Source organism: Pteropus alecto, unplaced genomic scaffold (assembly GCF_000325575.1).
Source record: "Pteropus alecto unplaced genomic scaffold, ASM32557v1 scaffold134, whole genome shotgun sequence".
Lineage (NCBI taxonomy): Eukaryota > Metazoa > Chordata > Mammalia > Chiroptera > Pteropodidae > Pteropus > Pteropus alecto.
The window spans coordinates 4680503-4694271 of record NW_006436283.1 but is presented as its reverse complement, the minus strand read 5'-3'; the positions used below and the strand labels follow the sequence as shown (position 1 = coordinate 4694271).

At 57.0% G+C, this 13769-nt stretch overlaps 2 protein-coding genes across 3 annotated transcripts in view; one reads left to right on the top strand and one right to left on the bottom strand.

Moving 5' to 3' along the window:
* The window catches only part of CASKIN2 (CASK interacting protein 2), a 13589-nt gene extending 8177 nt beyond the window's left edge, over positions 1 to 5412 (bottom strand). Inside the window, exons 1-2 of the mRNA XM_006912223.3 lie at positions 5263 to 5412; positions 3629 to 4165 (exon numbers count right to left, since the gene is read on the bottom strand). Coding sequence (XP_006912285.1) covers positions 3629 to 3722 — 94 coding nt within the window. The 5' untranslated portion in view covers positions 3723 to 4165; positions 5263 to 5412. The remainder of the gene's footprint in view (positions 1 to 3628; positions 4166 to 5262) is intronic.
* A 975-nt stretch (positions 5413 to 6387) lies between these two features.
* TSEN54 (tRNA splicing endonuclease subunit 54) lies at positions 6388 to 12879 on the top strand. 2 transcript variants are annotated; one of them, XM_006912222.3, is made up of 11 exons: positions 6458 to 6567; positions 6703 to 6867; positions 6975 to 7038; positions 7123 to 7206; positions 7550 to 7648; positions 8325 to 8377; positions 9832 to 9933; positions 10139 to 10782; positions 11399 to 11459; positions 11802 to 11918; positions 12374 to 12879. In XM_006912222.3, exons 1-11 carry the CDS (start codon positions 6512 to 6514, stop codon positions 12522 to 12524), a joined length of 1596 nt encoding a protein of 531 aa, XP_006912284.1. In that variant the 5' UTR covers positions 6458 to 6511; the 3' UTR covers positions 12525 to 12879. The 2 variants fall into 2 exon arrangements, with proteins under 2 accessions (XP_015445177.1, XP_006912284.1); XM_015589691.2 differs by lacking the exon at positions 12374 to 12879 and having other exon boundaries at positions 6388 to 6567; positions 11399 to 11471.
* The last annotated feature ends 890 nt before the right edge of the window (positions 12880 to 13769 follow it).

Below are 13769 nucleotides of genomic sequence, written 5' to 3'. Positions count from 1 at the left end.
AATGGGCCAAGGAATGAGTCTCATTGTCCCACTGGGCCGAGGGGGCTGGGAGAGGAAGGAGAGGGGCACTAGGTGCTTGAGCGGAAGATGCCAGGGCTGAACTCTAGGGCCACAGTACCCAGCCCTATGATATCCCTAAGCGGAGCATGGTGGGGAAGGTGGCGTCAGACAGACCTACGCCATTCTCCAGCTCTGCCACGTACTAGCTGTGTGATCTTGGACAAGTCACTTAATCTCCTAGGCACAGGGTCCTCATCCATAAAATGGGCCGATCACAGAACCCGCTCAGAAGGGTTGAGTACCCTTGTCAGGATGCAAAAGATGAGAGCCGTCACCACTTAACACTCCTTACACGTTAGCCATTATTATCAAGCTGTCCTCCAGCACAAGCTGGCACAGGCCCCGCAATGGCCCCTGTCTCTGTGCCCACAGAGACACTGCCCCAGGCAGGGGGCTCTCTGCTGGGTGGTGGCGAGGGGAGCCAGGGCCATGGACGAGATTCATGCAGGTGTGTTTCACGCGTGAGCCAGGGCAGGGCGGGGGTGTCCTTGATGAATGTTGAGGAGGAGAAGGGGAAGGCCTGTCACAGGAACCCACCCCTGCTGGGAAGGAGGAGGCCTGGCTCAACCCGGGCAGGCAGGGTGCCAAGCACGCTGGTCCAGGCCTGCCCCCAGGCCCTGGTGGGCCCCTGAATACCCCAGCAAGCCAGGGCCTCATTCCAACAGGGAGGGACCAACCCTGAAGTGACGAGTGTGGGATGAGGAGGGAGGGGACGGCCACATTCAGGGCTGAGTCGAATCATGCTACTGCCGAAAAGGTAAATACAGAGCCAAGAAGTGACTAAGAGGTGAGGAGGTGGGGGCCACTGGGAAGAAACACAGGCCTCTCAGTCTTCCTCTGGCCCCCTTGGAAAGTCCTTGTCACACAGAACCATTCAAAGCAGTGGAAAGAACAGGAGCTCTGGAAGCAGGAAGTTCCTGGTTCGAATTCTTCTCCTTATCGGCTGTGTGACATGGGCCCGCCCGGGGTACCTCTCTGAGCCTCAGTGACGATGACGAGAGTGGCAGCGAAGAGACACAGAAAGTCCCTCCACCTGCCGCCAGCCTGGACAGTCTAGGATGGGGCAGCTTGGTGGGGAGGTGCAGCCTCTCTGGGGAGTGGCAGGACAATGTGACAGGAGGGACAGGAACGGGGGCAGGGCCAGGCTGGGTGGCTCTGTTCTTTCCAGAACAATGGCCGGAAAGGTGGTAGGGGAGAGGCTCACAGTGACTGGGCTGGGGACCTTGGTGGGAGGGCGGAGGGTCCCAGTTCTGGCAGTGGCTCCAGGCACTTCCCCTGCAGCACAAGCTTCTCTCCCAGCCTGGCTCTGGGGGGTGGAAGGGTCGCTCCTGATTTAGGCTCAGGCAGAGGATGTGAGCTCAGCGGGCCACCCCCAGCCCACTCCATTTCCTCTGGCCAGAGAAGGAGACAGCTCAGAAAAAAGGAGTGGGGAAAGAGAAAGGAGGGCCCAGGGCAAGGCCAGGGCCACAGTAGCCCTCTCCTCCCAGCCACCTGCTCCCTGAAGATGTCGGGACCTGGGTCGGCGGGGAACGCCAGCCCCCAGGGACCAGACATCCAATGCAGAAGCGGAGGGAGCGCCTCTCTTTGGGCAGCCAGAAAGCTCTGGCCCCGCTCCAGACAACGGAGGGGAGCCCTGACACCTCTCTTACGACACTTTCCCTTGCCTCTGTAGTGTGGAGCAGGAGTTCCCAGCCTCACTTCTGAGAACTGCTTTCGAGTCACTCGGAGACCTATCTAATTCGCAGAGTCCCAGGCTCTCTGTGATGATTCTAATTCTGAGAGGAGACCAGGGAGTCTGCACTTCCAGAACAGTCCTCGGTAATTCTGATGAGCAGCCAAGTGTGGGAGCACAGGCGAGAGGGCACAGGCTTGTCTCTGATCTGCCCCACAATGGCTGTGTGACCTTGGGCAATTCACTAACCCTCTCTGAGTGTCAGTCTCCTTATCTGTAAAGTGGATCTAAAAATAGGGGACTGAGGGGATCACAATATTTTAGGAACTACAGGTTCCGCAAATGTTACTTTGTGATTTCCTTGTCACCAGCTTTCCCAGCTTCTCGGAGGACTGGGAAGGGAGGCGCCATGGAATCCCAGGACCCTGTCACTCACTGCCTATGCCTACACTCTGTGCAAGGCCCTTTGGGGGCTGCAGAAAGAGACTGCTTTCCCCTACAGACATTTCTCCGAGCACTGGAAACCTTCCTGGAGCCAGGAGCCCAGCTATGAGGTTCCCGCCACCAGCCTCCAGACCCTACCCGCTCGCCCTCCTAAGGACCTCACTTTGAGGCCCCAGCGTGTGGTGTGAGGCCAGCAGCAGCTCAACCAAGGCCCCATTGGGCAGGTCGCCAAAAACAACACAGAGGCGAAGGGAGGAGGTGGGGCTCTGACTCTTGGGCCCCCAGGGCCAGGGACCTCCTTAGCACCTTCCCCCGCCGTGCTCACCCTATATCCACCTCCCCAGGGCACAGCGACACCCCCACAGTAGCGCCTCCCTACACCCTGGTGTGCAAGTGGGAGCCTCTGGCTCCTGGGCCCTTCAAATCTTTCCTTCTGGCACCTACACTCACAGGTGTGGGTGGGGATGATTAGATGTCTTCAAGTAGCCTGGGGGACTCCTTCCCTGTGCACAGGGCCAAGGTGTATCTTGGGGCCAGAGCCCCAGCACTATGAGGGGACTCTCCCTCCCCCATCCCCAGTGTAGTGGCAGCAGCAGCCACCTCCTGCCCCGATGGTACAGGAACTCAAGGGGACAAGTCCAGTATCCCCCTGGGATGGCCCAGAGAGCTTGCCCTGAAGCCCAGAAGTCTACTCTCCTTGGGGTCTCACTGCAGAGGTTCCCAAGAGATGGGGCTCAGATGTGGCCCCCCAGACAAGGTGCCCCCACAACCTTGTCAGGACTAGAGACCCCAGGCTGTGGAAAAACCTTCAGAAAATTAGCTTCGGTCACACCCCACCAGGGGACACAGGCAGATAAGTCAGGGGAAAGGGGCTTTAGCAAGTGATTAGATAGCCCTGGACCTTGTTTGAAGCAACAGGACTGTTCTTAAAACTACGTTATAGACAACCCTGCTAAGCTGACACATAAGTGCAGACAGCATCTGGTTGAAATGGGGCAGGTGGGGGCCGGAGTTCTATCTGTCGGTCTTTCCCAACCCACTGCCAGAAACCTCACGGTTCCAGAGAACACATCTGAAAAACCACCTGCCAGAAGACGAGCCCATGAGAGGAGGAATTTGTTTGTTTCATTTCCTGCCATGGCCTTGTGCTTAGAACTCAGCCTGGCACACACAGGCACTCAAAAGCATTCGCATGCGTGCATCTCAACCCTTTTACTTGACAGGTGAGGAAACTGAAGCTCAGAGAAATTAAGTGATTTGCCCAAGACACACAGCAAGGAGGACTCAACTTCCCCTCTGGCTCTCCCACACAGAGGCGCTCCCTGTACACGAGAAGACAGTTCTCCCGCCCCAAGTCCCCAGATCACAGTGACCCCCACCCCAGGCCTCTCTCTGTGACTTCAGCACTCAGAGAAAGGGCTCAGTTGGACGTTCATCCCACCAAGTACTCACTTGTCTTTGCAGCCTTGACTTTAGCTACCAGTTTCTGCACACCAGTCACATCTCCATTCTTGACAGCAAGGATCAGGTCCTGTTCACGACCCATCCTGGTCCCTGGGCTGAGCTCTGGGCTCAGAAGCCCAGGAGAGGCAGGAAAACTGGTCTAAGCCAAGGTGTCAGGGCGCCATGCCTTGGCCGTTGGAGGGCCAGGCGTCCTGGGGAAGCGTGTCTGGCGTCCCCGGCAGTGAGCGTCTTGTCAGGCACTAACAGGTACTCCCTCAAGGTGCTTCGTGAGCTGCCGCCACAAGCAGGAAAGCAGATCTCTGAGGGGGTGGAGGCTGCTCAAAAATCTGGACAGATATCAGCTTGCAGCTTCCGACAGCCCCGGATGAGCTCGAACTGGGCACGCCAATCTTTCCAGCGTGGCTCAGGAGCACCGATGTCCACCCAGAGAGCAGCCAGCATTCCCTTGGGCCTCAAGCAGCAGCAGTGGACAGGTCTTAGGGGTCTGGAAATGTGCAGTGCCTCTGCTGAGAGCTGGACCAGAGCCTGTGAGGGTCCCAGAAGCAGGGCTCAGAAGAAAAGCAAGATAGGGCCTCCAGGGAGCCCCCAAATCACTCTTCTTAATCAAGGAAGGGGCTGAACCACTCAAAGAGGAGAGGGAGCCGCCATGCAAGAGGGGATTATTAGGGAGGGTGACATTCTAGGAGTGGAGGCTGAGTCACTGAGGCCCCAGGGCACCTGGCAGCACCTCAACCTGAGGCAGGCAGATCCAACAGCCTGTTCTCTACAGCCCAAGGCACTGACACCCACGGACAACTGGCGGCCAGGAGGTGGGGTCTGGAAGGGTCAGGCAGACAGGCAGTCGTACTCCCGGTAGAAGGCGCCTGCCCGCCACGCTTCTCCCTATCTAAGCCTTACTATAATAGCTGGATGCCCTAGTCCCAGGGCTCTTTGCGAATTCAGAGAGTGGTGTGGGAAGCTTACATCCCCCCAACTTCTAGCGGGGGTCTGCCTGCTGGTCAGAGAGGCTTTACAGCACCTGTTGCTGACCCATCCTCACCCCTGTGCAGGATGGGGAAGCAGCTGGGCAGAGAACAGACAAGAGCTGGGGCACTTCTGGCAAATGGGGCTGCCTGGCCCCCCAAGCCTGAACCTGAGGCCCAGAGCCCCGACCTCGCTGCAGAAAAACTTACGTCAGTTCCTCAGTGGCCACTAATTTATTGCCCGAGTCCTGTGGCATGAGACCCAGGCAGGCCTAGGGCTCTGGCTGGGGACCCCTCACTCCCCAAACGTCCCAAGCCCAACCCAGATGGCACTCCCTCTCACGGCCATCGGCCAACATTGGGGGAGGGCGCCCCTGGCAGTGCCTGGGGTCGGGCTAGCTCCCCCGCCCCCCGGAATGCCCGCCCAGCGCCGCATAACACCCCAGCCCAGCCCAGCCCAGGCCGACCTGGGGAACAAAGCGGCAGGAGGGACTGAGAGAGCCAAGCGCCGGAGGGAATGATGCGGGAGAACGGAATTAGGGGGCGCGAAGGAGGACGGAAGGAGCCAAGAGACGGAGGCGACCGCCGATCCCGCAGAAAAAGTTAGTTTGTGCCCGTTCGCAAGGGTGCTGACCCCCAGCTGCGGCCCCGCAGTCTCACCTCTTCCAGCCTCCCCACCAGGGGGTCCGGCTGGCTCTGCGCGGTCCTTGGCACTCTGGACGGTGGCTCCCACTACCCCCTTACCCCCTTTCTCCTCCTCCTCCTCCTTTTCCAAGGCCGGCTCGGCGCCTCCCGCAGGAAATCCCGCCCCTCCCCCCTCCCTCCCGCCGGATCGAGAGCAGAGGGACCGTCCCGGCCGCGCAGTCGGGCTGTCAGTCAGAGCCTGAGGCCCCGCCCCCATCAGCGCCAGGTCCCACCCCCAAAGCTCCCGGGCGGACTGTAGAAACTGGCTGATCAGCGCATGCGCCCAGGTGAAGCGGAGGGTGTGGGGGCGAGAGCGCGTGACCCTAAGTTTCTGTGGAGCCGGGGCTACCTGGGGCTCTAGAGTTTAGACCGAAAGGTTTGTGAGTGGGTGGAAGAGAAGACGTGATGTGAAGGGGTCTGGGAACTGATACCTGGGAACCCCACTTGGGAAGCCCCCCTCCTATTTGCCCCTTGCCCCTCCCGGGACTCTCACAGCGACCTCCGCCCGCGTCCAGAGTCGCCGACCACAGGCTGCTCGGAGCAATGGTGCCACCTAGCGGACAGTGTCAGAGCGGCCCACGGTGGCGGCGGCGAGGACCCCAGCCTCGAGGTGCTAATGACTGGCTGGGGTGGCGCTTCAGCACCATCGTGGGCCGGACAGCGCCTCCCCCTCCCACCCACTGGCCTTCGAAACTCGGCTTTCGAGTCCCTCGGAAGGGACCCAACGGAAGACCCTGAAGGAACTCCGAACCTCCCCAGACCTCACCTGACAGCCTCCGGGGGCCTTCAGTTTGCAAAGCTGGAATTCGGGAACCCACCACTCTCCCTTCTCTAAACCCTCTCTTCTTCCCTCCTTGTCCATCGTGATGGTGGGAACTAAACCATCCCAGGACTGCGGAGAGGAGAGTCACGCATTGATTATTCATATTATACTTTCAGACACCAATTTCCTCAAGTTTTACTAGAGAGGAGCCTAGAGGAAGGCTAGGTACAGTAGAGAGAAGTTCCTATAAATCCAGAGACCTGCAAGCTTTCGGTCCCGGGAATTGAGGCACAAGTTTGTTTTCAGGCGTTAGGACCCAGGACAGGCAGGAAGGCGGAGAGCCGGTGGGTTGATCCGGAGACGAGAAGAGCGGAGGTCGGATCGGCAGGCGCTAGGGCCGCACGGAAGTCCGGCGGTGGGCGGGGCACGGGCGGTGCGCGCGCAGGCGCAGGCTGCGGCCCGATGGACCCCGAATCAGAACCCGTTTCCGTGGAGGTTCCTGCCGGGCGCGTGCTCAGGTGCGGCGCAGTTCGGTCCCGGGCAGTCACAGGGACCATGGGGTGGGCGCGGGGAAGAGGATGGGGGGTCCGGGACTGGGTCAGGCGGCCCCTACCTACTGCGTGACTCTGACCCCGCGTCTCCTCCTTCCCCAGTGCCCGTGAACTCCTCGCCGCCCGCTCGCGGTCCCAGAAGCTGCCCCAGCGCTCGCATGGCCCCAAGGACTTTCTCCCTGACGGCTCGGCGGCCCAAGCCGAGCGGCTGCGCCTGTGCCGTGAGGAGCTCTGGCAGCTGCTGGCGGAGGAGCGCGTGGAGCGTCTGTGAGCCGAGCGGGACGGGACGGGGGCGAGGCCGGGACTGGCGGGGCGGACGGACCCGGGAGACTTGTCGGGTAGACTGAGACGGACCCGTCCCCTTTCCTCGCCAGGGGCAGTTTGGTGGCCGCTGAATGGAGACCGGAAGAAGGGTTCGTGGAGTTGAAGTCTCCTGCGGTGAGCAGCGGGGCTCAGGGACAGGGGACCCGCCTTCTTTGCCGTTCCTGACTTCTTTATGACTTTGGTCTGGGTCCCACGCAGGGTAAATTCTGGCAGACCATGGGCTTCTCAGAGCAGGGCCGGCAGCGGCTTCACCCCGAGGAGGCCTTGTATCTGCTGGAGTGTGTGAGTGGGGGCCCAGGAGAGTGGGGAGGGGGTTGGGACCGAGGAAAGCGAAGAAGATGCGGGTATTTTTTTTTTTTTGGAGAGGAAAGTATACACAACTGAGTATTCAGGCATCTTGTAACCTGACTTCTAAAGCAGAAGAAAAGAATGCTGTGTAGGGAGCAGTCCATACAAGTGTCGGGGATGCTCCCCCTTCCTGGTTGACTCCTCTCTCTTGCTGTGATGCTTATAGGGAGAGTAGCGGGAGTTGGGTTGCCACAGATATTAGAGCCTGGAAGTTGCCCCATTTACTGTGCCACAACTGCCCCGGCTTTACAGATTGAGCTGTTGGCCCTACTTCTAGGGGTCCATCCAGCTCTTCCACCAAGACCTGCCACTGTCCATCCAGGAGGCCTACCAGCTGTTGCTGACTGAGGACACTGTGACTTTCCTGCAATACCAGGTATCTGCCACCCGTCCAGAGTCAATGAGTATTTACAAGAACCTATGAGGTGCTAGGTACAGAGCCATGTGCTGGGGCTCCTAAACAGGCAAGGACTCTGCAGTCATGGCAGTTACATCCTAGTGGTGGCAATGGATAATAAATCAGCGAGCAAAAGAACAGTTGACGTCACAGAGCTAAATGCTAGGAAGAGGGTGAAATGGAGGAGAGGCACAGGCTAGAGACATAAACGTGGACGTCACGAGCATAGGGATGAGATTTAAAACCAGGGAGCTGTATGGGCGTGTGGCCAGAGTGGAGGGCTGCATCTGGGACTTGGGGCACTCTAACACGACGAGGTCGATGGGAGGATAAGAGACCAGAAACAGACTGAGGGGTGGGGAGTGGGTGGGATGTCCACCACCTTCTGCCATCTTGTCCACATTGTAGTCAGGAACTTCTTCCTCACAAGCGTTGGTATCATAAGTGTAGTTCTTTTTCTGGCCCATTGGCTATCAGCTTTTTGGAATTTGCATTTAAATCAAGAAAACTGCTGTAGGTCATTTGTACTCAGAGTAAGGTAAGCAAGGGATGAGGATTCACACTGAGAACTTAGTTTGGAGAGGGTATTTATATAATAAAACTATTTGGTGTTTTCACAAGTGGATGTATGACCTTTACTTTTTTTTCTTTTGAGGTCTTCAGCCACCTGAAGAGACTGGGCTATGTGGTTCGACGATTCCAACCGAGGTAAATCTTTATTCCATTTCCCTCCAGTTTGTTCTAGTCCTGGGCCCTAGGTGATGAGCCCCAAAGCAGAAAGTGGCTTCTGCTTACTTGGGAGTCCTTGGCTGGAACTGCACTCTCTGGGGGCCTCTGCTGGAAACGATCTATTGAGAGGCATATTTGGACAATCTGGGTCATTTCGACTTATCCTGGGTTATCAGATTGAGCCCTGTCTTCAGCCTGTTCACCCCACAGATAACAGCTGAGCACTTACAGCTCACTGTGAGCATGAAGATGCAGTGTCAGTACAGGGCCTGGCACTTAATAGATGTGCAGGCAGATTTGTTGAGTGCAGGCATGAATGAGCAAGTGAGGAATTAATAGTTGAGTAAGGTTTCACATTCCTTTTGCTGTGTCCTTTCCTTCTGGGGCCTCTGAAGTTCATCACTTTAGTGATTCAGCATTGTTAGGAGCCATAGAGACCTTCAGGCTTGGAGTGGAAACTAGTATAGTCTTTGTGGTTTCCCAGTATATCACGAAAGCTCTAGAACAGAGCTTTAACTTCTGAAAGTGGAATATAACCTAAGGGAATAGTCAGATATATGTGTAAGTTAACTTGTGAGATGTTCACTCATTCATTCATTCATTCATTCAGCAGTATTTGTTGACCACTTACTGGGTGCCAGGCCCTGTGCTCGTTGCTAAGGAATGGCAGAGAGCAAAATCACTGCCCCCCACAACTTGCATCTGGTGGAGAGCTTACTCAAAACATCATCACTTTGCAAAATCAGTGAGCTTGGAAGCTCCTATGAGTCCAACAGAGAGGGCATTGTCACACAAATTAGTTTATCCCTTAGAGTAGCACTATCCAAAGGACTTTCTGTGGTGATAAAGTGTTGTGTTCATACTGTCCAATATATGTGGCTTGTGCAACTGAATATTTTATTTAATTTTAATGGATTTAAATTTAACTTCAGCAGTTTCTTATGTGTAGGCTACTGTATTGGACGGTGCAGCCTTAGAGCCATAGAAAAAATCATGACAGGGAAGAATGCAGCAGAGCCATGCCCATAATATATTATTGACTGAAACAAAAAGATTACAAAGCAGTATGTCATTTTTGTTAGAAAAAAACGAATATGTGTTTATAAGAAACAAAAATGTTAGTGGTATTTTTATTTTTGTTTTCTAGTCTTTGATTTTACTCACCAGTGATTAATTATTGCTGGCTCTGCAGGAGCCCTGGTTCCAGGGAGCTTCTGTTCAAAGGTGCTGCTGGTGAGACCCAGAGGCCTGGGCAGAGATGCAGGGGCCACCCCGATGTAGCCTGCAGGCAGGTCTGCCTGGGGCCTTAGCCCTTGGGTGTGGCTCTGACCCTGGCCCACTGACTTGTGCACTGGGCCAGTCCCTAACAAACTCCCCCAGGAGCACCATGCTGAGAACATGGATCTGTTGCTCGCCCCATTCTCACCCCACAGCTCCGTCCTATCCCCTTATGAGAGGCAGCTGAACTTGAACAGCAGTGCCCAGTGCTTGGGGGATCAGAATGGCAAGAGGAAGAAGAGGAGCTCCCACTCTCGGTAGTGCCCCTGACACGGCCATGCCCAGGGAGTTCTGGAGGGCAGACCTGCTGCGGGGGTGCTGGTGTCTGAGACCTTGGAGAATACATGGGCTTATGAGCTGGGCGGCTCCCGTTCAGGCTCGGTGGGGCAGTAGAGCATGCGTAGGACGGGCGCACCTCAGCGATTCAGAGCAGATGTGCTGCATTTCCTCCCCGTCCCTCAGGTCCATTAATAAGAAGCCCAGGGCCCTGGAGAACCCCCTGCAGGGGGTGGATGGGACACCCAAGAGCCTGGCAACCTCCATCCCACCTCCCTGCGACCAGAACAAGCGATGTGCAGAGGAGAAACCCCAGGAGTCAAGCCCCGTAAAGGGCCCAGCGGGCCCCTTTCAGCTTCTGGGGTCCTTGGAGCCCTGGCCTGGCCTGGCCAGGGATGGGGTGGGATGCAGCCAGGAGAATGGCAAAGTAGAGAATGGGGTTAAGGGGGCTCATAAGCCACGCTGGAACTTTGAGCAGATCTCCTTCCCCAATATGGCTTCAGATAGCCGCCACACCCTCCTGCTTGCCCCAGCCCCAGAGCTGCTCCCGGCCAACGTCCCTGGACGGGAGACAGATGCTGAGTCCTGGTGCCAGAAATTGAACCAACGGAAGGAAAAGCTCTCCAGACGGGAGCAGGAGCAGCAGGCAGAGGCCCAGCACTTCCAGGAGGATGTAAACGTGGATCCTGAGGTGCAGCGCTGCTCCAGCTGGCAGGAATACAAGCAGCTGCTGCAGAGGCGGCGCCTGCAGAAGACCCAGACCCGCCCCCCGCACCTGTGGGACCAGCCTGTCACTCCGTTGCTGAGTCCTGGCCATGCAGACTCCCCAGGTACCCCCTCACCCTGCCATAGCCCCACAGGCTAAGGACTCAAGACTTTGAAAGGGGCACAGCTTAACCATGACATCAAAGCTTAAGAAAGATGGTGAGAAGAGCTGTCCCGTGGAGCGGAACCCACAAGGACAGTCTCTTCTCCCAGGAAGCAGCAAAAGGACCCATGCGGGAAAGTTTAGAGGGGGCGAGTCAGTGCCCGAGGAGAGAATGAGGACAATGAGCATGTCCTTAACATCACACACAAGATGCCTGTGGGTGGCTCTGCCACCACCTTGCTGTGGTCCCTGTTAGAGGGACCAAGGAGATGATACGTTGGCCAGATAAAAGGCTTACTGTATACCCTGCATGTTAAGGACACAGAACTAACAAGGCAAGAACGGTATTAATGGATTCAAAACTGCTTACAACCCTTAATGGGAATAAGGTGGATTGTAAGTTAACTAGATCAGGGTTGCCAGGTCAGTTTTATTTCAGATAAACAACATGGGACATACCTATACTAAAAAATCTGCTAAATCTGGGAACTCTAAACTAGATGGCAGATTGAGAAATGTCAAGGGAGTCTAGATGACTGACTCCCCTCCCCAGCACCTCATCTCCACTGTCCTTATAGCCACAGTCCTTCAGCATATCTCTGTGCTGCAGACGACACACCTTGCTGATGGAAGCGCCCGGTGAGTTTCCAGGTAGTGCCCATCTCCACAGTACTTTGGCTGCCAGCAGGAGCTGGCAGCTGGAATCTGACTCCTGAAGTTGGGTATGAGCTGGGGGATTATTCCAGGGACCCCTATCCTGGCTAATATTCATGTGTGTCTAGGGGACAGGGAGGTGTAAGAGGTGGATTTATCCCCGGGTTAGGCAGCTGAGCTTCCCCTTACCCCTCAAGTGGCACCTCACAGCAGGACCTCAGTTACCCTGGACAGGCTGCTTCCTGGAACTGGAGAAGGGAAAGGGTGGCATGGAAAGAAAAGAGGAGAGTCCCAAAGGTTTCCTAAGGTTTCTCACTCTGTCCTCAGGCTGCTGGAGAAGTCTGGGGACTTGGAAATCAGCTTTGATGTTTACCAGGCCGATGCTGTGGCCACATTCCGAAAGAATAACCCTGGGAAGCCATATGCCCGGATGTGCATTAGTGGGTATGAGACCAGCAAGTGCTGCCCCCAGGCTGCTGCCAGTTCTCATGTAAACCGAGTGGCCCTCCTCTCCACACCGCTGAGCAATCCCTGAGAGGAGCCAGAGGTCCAGAGAGATGATGTGACCCACACGAGGCCACACAGCCAGTTAGTGCTATGGGAACGAACCCCCAGCTTCCCAGTCCTCAGCCCTCATTCATGGCATTTTCGGGTAGTCTCTCCTGTCCCAGGCTCAGGTGAGAACCTCGCTCTTCCCAACCCCTTACCCAGCCAGGGCTCTGGTCTCTCTTGAACTTACCAGAGCTGTGCAGATTGCAGACAGGAGAGCCCAGAGGCCAGACTTCTTACACCCCCAACTCCTGTCTTAGGCTTCCTTCCCTGGGAGCCACAGAGGGCTGCAGTCAAAGCCTGTGGGTGGGCTATGTCCAGGTCTCACAGTCTAAGTTATATCTCTGCAGATTTGATGAGCCGGTCCCAGACCTCCGCTCCCTCAAACGGTTGTCCTACCAGAGTGGGGATGTTCCTCTGATCTTTGCCCTGGTGGATCACGGAGACATCTCGTTCTACAGCTTCAGGGACTTCACACTGCCCAGAGATCTGGAACACTGACCATGCAGCTATGGCAGGGTCTGCGGCCTGCTGGGGGTGCTGGGGAACCTGGACTGTCTACTCTCAGGGACCATCTCAGCTGCCTCCTACACCTTGTAGCTGCAATAGTCTGGGCCTTGGCCCTGGATGTCTGATGCTTGCAGAAGAGTGAAGCTGAGTCCCCTCTACTTGGCTGCTGCAATGCTTCCAAGCCGCAGGCCTGAGATTGCTGCCTTGCAGTGATCCCCTCAGAACTCAGCGCTAGCTTTTAGAGACCCAGTGAGGTGGGGCAGAAGGGAGGACTCTGTGCCTTTAAAAGAGAGGGTTCCTGCTTCATGCGATAAAGCCAAAGCCATTAAAAAATAGATCCCTTTTCTGCTGTGGCTGAATATACTAAACGAGTCCCAGTACTGGGGCGCAGACCACCTCCCCCAACCTGTTGTCCTTGGAACTGGCCCCCAGGCTTTCGCCCCTGCTTTGCCCACCCACAAAGTGCTGCTTTCTCTGGTGCGGAAGCTAAGAGAAGCCCGGTGGAGTGCAGGATCTTGACTCTGCACCTTTTCCCGGGCCTGCGCCAGAAGGGATGAGAAGTCACGGACCTCTGGTCAGCTCGGCTTTCTGAAAGATAGTCGGAGGAGGGAGGCAGCGTTCCATCGGTCTTTCTCTGAATGCGGCCGGTCGGGGTTGAAGGGCGGCGGAGAGGCGCCATGTCGTGTGGCTTGAACCCTAGTCGCTGCGAGCTGTGCGGTGGAGCGCGCCATTCTCGCCCCGGGCCTCAGGCCTGGCCTCCGCGTCCCTTCCGCTCCCGCCTCTGGTCGCTCCAAACCCCTCCCTCGTCGTGCTAAAAACTCCGGCTGCTGTTCTTCGAGGCCCCGGGCGTCTGCCAGCCTCTATAGGGCCTCGGAGGAGGGTGGGGTCCAGGCTTAGGGTCCGCCCCGAGGGGAAGCGCGTCGCGGCGATGCCCCCGTCCCCACGCCACCTGGCTCCTGGGTCCCGAAACCTGGCCCTGTGTAGGCTGGTCACCCTCTCTGGGTTGGGCGCTCTCAGGAAGAGCCGGCCTGGCTACGCCCCTCCCTCAGCAGCTCCAGGCAGGGTTTGTGGGAAGGACGAATCGTCTGTGCTGTCGGGCCTGGGAGGTGGCCCAGAGCCGTCGCGCGTTCCGGGAACTATTTCTTCCTCCGGGAGGCGGCGGGACACAGGGCGCGGCGCACCGTTCTGCGACCAGGTGCGCGCAGGTGAGGCCGGGGGCGGGGCGGCAGCGCCTCG

Excerpts from the sequence above, each read along its gene's own strand:
- TSEN54 (XM_006912222.3), top strand. The coding sequence starts at position 6,512 with ATGGACCCCGAATCAGAACCCGTTTCCGTGGAGGTTCCTGCCGGGCGC. Across the intron at positions 7,039-7,122 it reads TGGAGTTGAAGTCTCCTGCG|GGTAAATTCTGGCAGACCAT; the intron begins GTGAGCAGCGGG and ends GGTCCCACGCAG. Across the intron at positions 11,919-12,373 it reads GCCCGGATGTGCATTAGTGG|ATTTGATGAGCCGGTCCCAG; the intron begins GTATGAGACCAG and ends ATATCTCTGCAG.